General features: G+C 32.0%; 1 protein-coding gene across 1 annotated transcript; it reads right to left on the bottom strand.

Moving 5' to 3' along the window:
* Positions 1-2040: 2040 nt before the first annotated feature.
* On the bottom strand, positions 2041-10242 carry LOC143058429 (uncharacterized). The gene is made up of 5 exons (XM_076231915.1): positions 9753-10242; positions 8109-8237; positions 6273-6408; positions 4457-4693; positions 2041-2720 (listed from the first exon to the last, which is right to left on the bottom strand). The coding sequence occupies exons 1-5, from the start codon at positions 10172-10174 to the stop codon at positions 2544-2546; spliced, it is 1101 nt and encodes a 366-aa protein (XP_076088030.1). The 5' UTR covers positions 10175-10242; the 3' UTR covers positions 2041-2543.
* Between the last annotated feature and the right edge of the window lie 1595 nt (positions 10243-11837).

Here is an 11837-nt window from a genome sequence, read left to right as displayed (position 1 = left end):
AAAAGCCTTTCTCTCACACTCGCATACACTCACACATACAGCTATCGTTCTGATTAAGGATGATTGATTTAACAGTACAACATGCATCAATGTACTGTATGTTTAAATTTAACTAAACTTATCACAGGGCGAAACGAGATCTATAGATAAAACAATTTCTTGCAACGGTACCTATTAACTAGTTGGTTTGGTTTGGTTTTTTGTGTAATTGAAGGTATAATTCTTACAAAAAAATATGCGGTTTTAGGATTTTAAAAGGTGGACAGCCTGGTTAAATAATATAAGGATTTGGATTTTAAACGCCCATGTATTAACAACATATGTCGCTCCTTGTTGGCTGCTTAACCTCTTGCTGCAGGTGTCAGACATACCCTTATGTTTAATGTATGCAAGCATGAATACATGTTTATAATTGTTTCAAATGACGTCGTAGTTGTAGTTGGTCATGTCAAGCTGTAGTATTTTCTGCAACCCTAGTAAATAAAGGAGCTACAATTTAATTTTTAGTGGGAGAAGGGGCTAGGAAGAATATTTTGTCCTGCCTTTTTAGTTCTCTCAATTTGGTCCTGCCTTTTTTTTTTATTATTAATTTTTAGTTTATCTGGACTTTTATTACAATAAATCGTTTTTCATAAATTGCCAACCTACCTTTTTTCACTCAAAACTCCTGTCCTACCTTTTTTTCAAATTTCATCCTTACTCTCCTACACTAAAAGTCAAATGGAAGCTCCCTTTGTGGCATCAATAGGGTTATACAATTCTTCAGAATAGTTTGTGCAGTCATACATGCATATCTAAACTAAGACAGTACTGTCTTTGACACTATTGCATATAATTCATAGCTATTGGTATGCTACAAACAGAAATGTTTTTTTCCCTCACTGTTGAAGGACATGTGATTGCCTATACTTTTTTTATATTCACTTTAATTCAACTTGCACTTTCAGTACTCTTTGTTTGTTCATGGCGATCATCTTTTCATTGGTGGAGGAAGATCGAGTGTCAAAGCAGAACCATGACCTTTGGTAAGCACACTTTTAATCCTAGTCATTTGGAGAGGAATATGAACCACTGATGTTCAAGATTAGAATTCACAACATCAGTGTTGATACAGTAAATGTAGGTGTATATTACTTCGACCAATCGTCCACAGTGCACAATTGAAATTTTGATGTAAATAGTAAACCAGTTATTAACTGGTACTAGAATGGAATTGAATTAACAGTTTCATGCAAAACCACCATACACGACATATAGTTAGTTTGTTGCTTATACCATAGTATATAAGAACCAGTAAGCAATGCAACTTATTACTTCAGTTGAGTATTGATCAATGAACCATAAAAATGAGGCCAATGTCAAATGAAACCTGCCAAACAGAAAATCAATCATTTGATACACAAAATACAGTTGACCTATTAGTTATAGTATGTAAGAAATAGACATAACCATGATAACTTAACATTGACCAATAAAACCATCAAAATAAGGTCAAGGTCAAAATGAACTCTGCATGAGACATCTGCTCTTGACAAACATTCCATACACCAAATCAGTTGACCTTTAATTGCTTATATAATATCTTATAAATGGACAAAATCTTTAATCATGAAAAGAAATGAACTATGAAAATGAGGTCAAGGTTGATTGAAACCTGCAAGACAGACATGTGAACCCTAGAATCATTCCCCCTTTCTCTTGGATTGGAAACCCCCTTTTTAAAATGGCTGGATCCACCCCTGCTGGTTTGATGTCAATCCCTATATTTCACATTCTCAGACTTTCGTTGCAGGCAAAATTAAAAGCATTATAAAGAAATAATAGTATAGCTGAATCCTAAAAACTTTTCAACACTTGGTTTACACTAAAATGTTGACCCAATGTTAGGGAAAATCCATTTTTTTCTCTATCAAATGCCATCAAATCACCATAATTTGATTACACCTTAATATTTTGGGTAAAGCATTACAATGGAATCCTTTTTTTTGTGCGATACTAATTTTTGGTAATTTCACTAATATAAGTAAGTGTACTAGGAAGTATAAATTGACTATATATAGAACTGTAAACAAATTTGTACTGAGTTAGCAAAATCATAAAATAAAACATCCATGAAAACACCATTAATCAACAAAAATTGGTACCAAACAGAAGTAAAAACTATCTACAGTAATTTAACAATGTTTAATTCTCTTGTTTTTCAGAGGATTTATAAATCATATAACATTCTTCAAACTGTTTTCCTACACTGTATGACTATTTATTTTCATACAAATACACTAAAATAAGCTTCCTGACTTCAATAGTTAAGTTCATGCTATTCTTTTACAGCTCTTCAACAGTTGGCTTTCCACAGATCTGTTATCATCAGCTTCTATAGATATCTTGTCTGTGCCTCTAATAGGCAGCTTTCAAAGATCTTTGATTGACAGCTTTCTTCTGGATTTTTCATAGATCTTTTATTATCAGCTTTTGTCAATATTGTTAACGGATCTTTTATTGGCAGTTTAATAACTTGAAATGCTTGCTCACATCTCTCAATACTAAGTCATATTATTTAGACATAAAAATAACTGGATGAGATCGTTACGTTGAGATTGCAGTAAAATGTCATAAAATGTACTGTAGTATACTGTGGCTGCATGGTCTTTGGTCAGTTCTTGACCATTTTTAAGTCTCTCATAATGGTCTTTTGATATTACCAACATTGTCAAACTAATCTGAAATGAGCAAAAATAACAAATTAAAATATATATATATACTAGCATGTATCTTTTTCTCAATCAACCAGCATTTGATAAAAACAGATTCTTTAAAAATTCTATTTTTGGTTTAACAAAACCAATTATTAGTCATAGTTCAGCTATCACAATATAGATAGATAAGTAGATAGAAAGATAGATAGAGACTTTATTCTCTAAAAACTAAATACAAGTATACAGAGAAACATACCATACCTGTAGCCAGAGGGGTTCGGAGGAATCATACTAACTGCCCCCCCCTGAAAACAAATAAGCAATGTTCAAGTCAACGATCTGTTTGAATTGTGACCTGTTAAAGTTGAGTTTGTAAGTCCAAATACCCCATCCCCCTTGGAAATTCCTGTCTATGGGCCTGCATACAATATAAATACAAAAGTTGAGGTAAACAAATGCAGTACAATGTTCTAAAAATGAAGTACAAAATTATGATGGTATACATGTTTAGTAGAGGGTGATAAAGGGTTATTTTCGTACAATGTGTTTTGCCATTTTTATTTCACGTGCAGCCGTGAAAAAGGTTTGTCATTCACCATGTTTCATAAAATTGGTAAAAGAACAATGTGCAAGACATTTTTAATTGTTTGTTCATCCTGAAATTGCAATTTTATTTTGCATTCTTCCATGCAGATACCCTCCTCTTAGTAACATGTACTGTCAACGTATATTTGTTCCTGAGGGAAACAATATTATAATAATATTTGTTCTGCAGAAATTGTGTCATGGAACACTTTTTCTATCTGTATTATATTTGATCCACTAATATTAGGAACTTATCTTCTTTGTTGATGAGTATAACAAATGTTCCCATTATGCTGAAGTCTAGTTTACACCTGATTGATTAAATCAAAACAGACTATTGGCAATCATACCACATCTTCTTTTTTATATTTAAATGGTAATCATATTCTAAATCAAAACAGGTTTCAAATGTTAACTATCAGTGGCAGATCCAGAAATTTTCATAAGTTGGGGCCCACTGACTGCCTAAGAGGGGGCCCGCTCCAGTCACGCTTCAGTTATTCCCTATATAAGCAACCATTTTTTTCCCAAAAAGAGGGGGACCCTGTTTATTCCAAAGATAATTTATTATGTAACAAAACATCCTATAGGAATTTGTTTTATGTGATAAAAATTCTGAGGCATTGGTCCTTTTATTATGCTGATGGAATAAATATCACATAACAATAATTCCAATTGGAACTTTTGTTACATAATAAATTATCTTTGTAATAAATATTATGACGGAACTTTTATTCTGTGAGAGTACTACACTAGATTTAACTCAATAGAAATGAAACAGTTACAACATTAGTTGAATATATAGCATTGTATAGTAATTGTATTTTGGCTGTCAGGAAGATATATGTGAAGAAGAAAAAACAGATTGTGTAGGTATTTGTATTCCACAACCTACAAAAATCATGTGATCAGACAGGCTACCCAGTATGGGAGTTATTATAGTTGAAAATCAACAAAGAAGATGTGGTATGATTGCCAATGAGACAACTGTCCACAAGAGACCAAAATGACACAGACATTAACAACTATAGGTCATACTCCATATAGTGACCAATTGTTGTTAATATCTGTGTCATCTGAACTCTTCATGACTTGTCTCATTGGCAATCATACCACATCTTTTTATTCATATATACATGTATATTGAATGGCTCAAAATGTAAACATATATTTACCCTAGTTCCATCAACTAACATTCCTGGCATTGAGTATTCTTCACAAGTGTTATCATACTTGTCCTTTATAATATTATGCAAGTCAACTAACAGAGCTCCAGCATGTCGGCCTTTTAATCTATCTTCTACTGATGTTCTGGAATATCTAGAATCATCGTCACTTGAAGTTTCCGTCTCTGAATCACATTTGTGCTTTTTTCTACAAGGTTCTGTAGTGTCTTTTGTTTTATTATTTATCTGAAATAGATTCATTGATACAACTGTATACACAAATGTGACCAACCGAATTAGAATACTTACCTGCAGCTTGTTTGCAAAATGTGAGCAATAGGACGAGTGCGACATGTAAAGCAGGATCTGCCTACCCTTCCAGAGCAAATAAGATCACCCTCAGTTTTTGGTGGTGTTCATGTTGCTTAGTCTTTAGTTTTCTATGTTTTGTACAATTAAATGTCTGTTTGTCAGTTTATTTTTGATCTATAAGTTTGAATGTCCCTCTGCAGGTATCTTTTGCACCTCTTTGATTGTGGTTGTATTTTTTTAAATGTGAAATCAGTAATTACGAATATAGAAAAACTGCATGAAAAAAAGTAAAATTGCAAGTTTTTGGTTGTCATGCTGTTTTACCAAATCTATTATGTCAGTAACAATTTCACAATAATAAAAAATGTGAAACTTTAAGAATTTACAGTATTTTCTTTCTTAAAAGTCAGACAGATTGTTATGTCAGTCACAAGTACCACTGGTACAAGTAATCTTTATTTCCTTGAAGAAGTAAATAATAATATACATGTACTTACTAGTATATTATATTTACAGTAAATTTTGTTTTGTTAAAAAAAAATTGAATAAACTCCCTTTAATTTTCTTAAAAATTCACATGAATAAGTAATTTATTTTACAATCCCTAAATTTCTTACGTTTTAAGATGTAAAAACATTGCCTTTAACGATTTTTCCCACGCTAGCTCATAATGTTAGATAAGAGTTCAATGGTTTATCTCAGGATTTGGAGCTATAATTTGTAACTTGTTTCTTAAAAATGTGACAAATTTTTTATCAGTCTGAAGCAGAAACACAAACAGACGGATGGACCTCTAGTTTTCATAATTCTTGCATCATTTAAATTAGACATAGTATCAAATACATAATTTAAATGTAATTTTTTAAGCTCTCACACTTTGCAACCTACATATTGTAGACACAGTAGAGACATCCTATTCAGAGGGGGATATAGGGGGTAATAATAGTAGATGTAGGGAAAGGGGTTAAAAAAGTGGGATCTTTGGGAAATAAGAAAACTCGTTATATGTAATATGGTCGCTGAAATTATTAAAAAAGTTTAAGCCAGTTTAAAGTTATGTTAGTTCTACTGATAATGAATGAGGTGATATATACCGTATAGCAGGTTATTTTCGTGGGTGTAAAATTTCGGCATTTTCATTGAATAAGGTATATGAAATATTTTGGCGTTTATTATTTTGGCGGAATCAAAACTTTTGTCGATACCTTTGCATTAACACTTTTTATCTGGTGCAATTTATTTTGGCGAGGTTGTTCTATCTGTGAAAATAGGCAAAAATTTACAACCCCTGAAAATAACCCCCTTTACGTTACTATGGACAATCAAGTTAAAAAAAGTCAGTCACTTTATGGCAACATAATAAAACATGTTTAAATTGATGTTCTTAACCTTTAAAAAAAACTTGTATAGTATCATGTACATGAAGTTTAAAATCATACAAGACTAACAAAGATTGACTACTTAAACATGTTAAAAAAGAGTTGTACAATTTCATGTGTACATGGTGTATTACCTGAACTACACAAAAAGATGACCTTGATTTAGAACAATCAAAGCCATATCTATGGAAACGAAGATCTGGAGTGGACATTAGATTAAATCCTGGTCTTCCTAAGAAATTCTCCCAACAAGATCGTTCTGAATGATTGCTGAAATGTAAAATCAAAATCAAAACCCTTTATATAAAGCATAAATATACATGATATATATTATAACATGTATAAAATATCAAATTGAAATATATATTAAAACAAAGGGTTCACATTTTTTTTCATTATATTTCATTTTTTTCATAGTTCAAATAAGAATATTTCATATATGTTTTAGTATATAAATTAGAGGGTAACTGTTGAGACGGATTTGAACTGTATGTAGAATATTGGTTGTTTAAGGACAAGTGCATGTTTAACAACTGCCAAATTCTGTATGAGCTTGTTGGAAGTTGGCCAAGTTGGAAGCCTATAATCATGATAATACTGTGGATGTCATTAGTTAATCTCTATCTTATTTGTTTCTTGTATTGAATTGCTATATTTACATTAGATTGTTGATTTTTCTCATTTGTATTATTTTCCTTTTTTGTATTTAGGGGGGAGGGGCCATTTTGCATAATTCAAAATTGGAAATTAAACAATAAAAATTGTCACAGTCACTAAAATGTACTTATAAGTCTATACATGTATTCTTTAAAGAAAAACCATGAAAGTCTTCAAACTTATTTTAATTTTTAATGGGGTCCTTTAACATGTATATTTTCACATTTGAATGGTTTTACACTAGTAATTTTTGGGGTCCTTTATAGCTTGCTGTTCAGTGTGTGTCAAAGCTCTGTGCTGAAGGTCGTACCTTAACCTATAATGGTTTACTTTATAAATTGTGACTTGGATGGAGAGATGTCTTTTTGGCACTCATACCACATCTTCCTATATCTAATTAACAAGTTTGAATAATTTAGATGGAGCAAACCAAAGATGTGCTGGTTTAGATTATAATCATTTCACCCTATTTGTTTAGTACATCACATCATTCCTTTTATCCAGTAATTCAAGAATTGTTCCAAAGAAAAGGCAGAAATATCTTTGTTTCTTAATTGAATTTCTATAGTATAAATTAGTTTTTTGGTTTTCTCATTTGAGTCCTCCCAAAAAAAAGAAGTTGTTACACTATTGCAAATAAAGAAAAAATAACAAGTACATGCCACATCCAGGAATATGTCAACTTTTCAGGCTTGAAAATATGTGAATAGGTCTGGAAGACAACAGAAATATATGCACTGATATGATAAGGTGAATATAGATCCCATTATACGTTCTGACATTACACACCACATGAAACCCAAACAATATGGGAAAAGGTTACATTTTGACCTATACACTATATACAAAAAGGTATGCTATACATCATTTGTACATTTTTAAAATATAAATTATATGAAAAGGGTGGGGTAAACCATTTGTAAACAGAACCCAAGCAGCACCCCCTATCAATAAAGTATTGAAGTGATTTTATTGTACCTAAAACTGACGCCATGAACAGTAACAAAACACCACAAGTAAACATATGCTTATCCATAATATATAATAAATATTATTTAATATAAAACCTACTATGGCATCAATATATATATATGCTTATCCATCTATATTTAATATAAAACCTACTGTAGCATCAATAAACAAACTTCAGCAAACCATGACACTAGTTAGCTCTGTACAGTACACCTATGCTTATCCATCAATATTTAATATTAAACCTACTGAAGCATCAATAAACAAACTTAAGCAAACTGTGACACTAGATCTGAACAGCACACCTATGCTTATTCATCAATATCTAATATAGAACCTACTATGGCATCAATAAACAAACTTCAGCAAACCGTGACACTAGCTCTGTAAAAAGTGTACCATATTCTGGTTCTTCCATGGAAGCTTTGTCACATAGATTTTCCAAAAGTTGTATAAAGTACTGCAGAGATCTAAAAAATACAAACAACATTCACAATCTTAATAAAGTATAATGCCTTTAATGGAGGATTATTGTGCAGCTGTGTAAAATATAACATCTAATTGATTTGAAGTAGTTTCATCATAATTAATGCAGGGTTCAATAGTCCATTTGCCAATTACCATGATAACCAATTTGATTCTGTTATTACACACTTTTTAAGCAAATTACTTCCCTTTGTCAATCGTTGACTGGTTCCATACCGGACAAAATTGGCATTTTCCAATGCAGAGCATGATGAATTGAAAGTAAAGTATCGTCGGTTTAACTAATTTTTCATAAAAAATATATTCTGATGTCAAAAGTATTTAGATTAACAACAAATTAATGTAATTAAAAGATTTGAAAACCTTAAAGATTACTCACATTACGCACAGGTAAATTTGCTCGTTCTGCTAGCTCTCCATTATAAATAAAAATTAATGTCCCTCATAAGGGAGACAACTGAAAGAGGGATCTCTAATTACAGGGTCAATTACGGGAATTGGCAAATAGCCTATTCACAGTGATAGTATTATTTAATCCATTTGATACTAATTGATTACTTGTTTTATGCAGTCTCTGAACATTTGCTGAACATGCTGAATTACTAAACATGGTTTTCAATTGTTTTATCACTGTTCATCATGTTCATGTTAATATGACATAATACTGTCTACACATACACCATGTACACCATGTACACATGTATTAACCCTGGCTTGTCATGTTTGACAAAGTATATGCTTGTTCTATAATTTGTGTTCTATACATTGTTGACCAACATTTGTGACTAAACATCTTACATGTCTTACATGTCTTAAGCCAGGTTTTTTAATGCTATTAAGTCATGTAAGTTTACAATGTAACGTTTAAAATCTGTGGGAAGATTTACTTATCATGCTTATACATGTTATAGCACCATGGGTATATCATGTATATTATTATGTTGTCATGGTTGTGATTGGTTAAACAGTCCTTAGTTGTTATTTGGATGGAGAGTTGTTTCATTGGCACTCACACCACATCTTCCTATATCTACATTTTGTACTTAGCCATGTTAGCAAGGAAGAAGAAGAAGCACTGTTAGATGGACCGAGGTGATCACCTGCAAGTTCGTAAAGGGTTAGTAAATTTTATATGGAGCTCATGACGTCTCATCTACTACAGTGAAGCTATCACGGCTATCAATGGTCACTCAGACACTGGGGATGTCATCTATTGATGTTATTGTATTTCATTGTTTTTTGTTCTACAAAATGCATCTGGAAAAATCCAGTGTGCAATAAATTCTTTATAATACCCTGCTGTCACTGCATTAATCAGCAGAAACAGAAGGATTGAAATTAATAAAATTGAGCATTGTTGAGAAAGGAAATGGGAAATGTGTTAAAGTGACAACAACCCGACCATAGAGCAGACAACAGCCGAAGGCCACCAATTGGTCTTCAATGTAGCGAGAAACTGTTAAAAAATATAACCTATGTTTGATTAATTCAATACATACATATGACAACTATAGAATGCAGTAGACATAAACAATTCCTGATTTATGTCTGTCAAATGTTGTTTTATTCTTGAAGCATAAAGTCTAAACCCATCAAGACTCTCAGAAAATGTTAGAAAACTCTTCAAGTATTCAAAGTACTGCATTTGAATGTCTGTTAATGCAATGTTTATACTACCTCTCTGGAACACATCTGTCCCACTTATAAGAGATTCGTAAGATATATGTATTTTTTTCTCAACTGTTTGTGTCGTCCACTCAGAGACAAATGGTGCGACATAATTTTTGTCACTGCCACTGTCCTTACTTCTACGTTTTCGACCGTTTACGTTTGATTTAAGCATGATTTTGTCAATTTCACTATCTGAAGATGATTCTGATAGACCAACATCTCGTTCAGGTCGTTTTCTTGTCCTTTGCATGTTCAACAATTTAGATCTTGATTATTTCACTGAAATTGCGACTCAAAGTACTGGGGAAAGACACTACAAAGTCATGGTTTGTAATTAATAATCTTCTCCTTTCCTATGTAGATTCCTCCGATATTGGACCACACGAAAATCCCTTCCTTGGATGCGCCAATACTGGTTGTCCTAGTTTCGTAATCTTCTGGTAATTTAGTAACTAAATCTTCCTCAAAATCATACTAAAAATAATATTTTGCACTTCTGAATTTTTTATATTATATTTATACATTTTACATATAATAATTATATGTCTCTGCTGAGGCAAACAAATCCTTGAATATTCTTTTAATATTTTAAAAAAGGTATCATTATTTATAATAGTGTTACTAGTGTTATGTAATAAGATTGGACCAAATTCTTGCTATAATAATGTACAATCTTGCATATATTTGCATATATATTTGATATGTTTAAGCAAATATACTGCCATATGTTTGATACAGTTAGGATACAGGCTGATACACAGCTGATACATTAAGTACATGTATCTCATTCATGTGATTGAGTGATAAAACAACTTCTCATACATGTAATTGAGTACATCTTGTCATCTTTTGATATAATGTGAAAGATATAAGGGTACAGCTTCTCATTCTAGTAGAGAACCCCGGCTTGTCTCATTTGCATCTGATTAAGAACTCAAGCTGTTTCATATGCATGTGACAGAGTAAGGGTACAGCTTCGCTAACACAGATGACTGATCCTGGTCAAGTCTCTTCTACATCTTTTTGAGAAAGAGGAGTGCTGCTGAAACATCCCAATGAGTACTTTAGTGGACTGCTATAAGAATATTCTAAACGATATGCTGCTATATAAGAATGAACCTAGTTTTATGATAAAAGAATGTGTTTGGTTGAATACTATAATAATGACTTACTACTTTGTTATAACAACAGATCGAGCGCTGTGTTATAAAAATATATCTCTAGTCATTCTTGTGCTATGCTATAAGGATGGACAAACTTGTAGTTCTCGGCTATTAGAGTGTACTTAGTGTAATGCAATTTGATTCATTAATGAGGCTTATATACATCTTATACTTTTAGTACATGTATCTCATTCATGAGTAACAATACAATTTCTCATACATGTTATTGAGTACAGACACATTGTCATCTTTTTTGTGAAAGAGTAAGGGGGCAGGGCCAAATATTCTCCATGGTAATGAGATGTGCTAATGCATAAATACAACTGAATACCAATTAACATTTGCCTACCCTAAATGGTATCCCTTGAACTGATCTAATCACAAACTTGTACAGGTTAACTTAGTAAAATTCAAAGTCAATAGACCATGACTAAGGTGGCAGAGCCTAAAAAAATCCATGGAAATTAGATATGCCAATTCTTTTACAACATTCATATAGAAACAGAATTCTGAAAATATATAAAGGCAAGCGATTGGGTATGGAGGCTTGTTCTAGATGTTGATTATCAGTTTATTTAACATCTTTATAAGGGGACGACCATTTTATATTCTGGTAGGGGGGATTTTGAAAATAAATAACTCAGCCTTGATAATCACAAAAATAAATGGTTTGTTCTGTGGTAGTTAGAAAATAAATTACCTGACTTGCAATGTATTGAAAATAGATATCTCAGCAGGTCTAATCAAAAG

The sequence above is a fragment of the Mytilus galloprovincialis genome, chromosome 14 (genome assembly GCF_965363235.1).
Source record: "Mytilus galloprovincialis chromosome 14, xbMytGall1.hap1.1, whole genome shotgun sequence".
In the NCBI taxonomy this organism is placed as follows: Eukaryota; Metazoa; Mollusca; class Bivalvia; order Mytilida; family Mytilidae; genus Mytilus; species Mytilus galloprovincialis.
The sequence above is the reverse complement of the archived record's forward strand: the minus strand, read 5'-3'. Positions and strand labels throughout refer to the sequence as shown.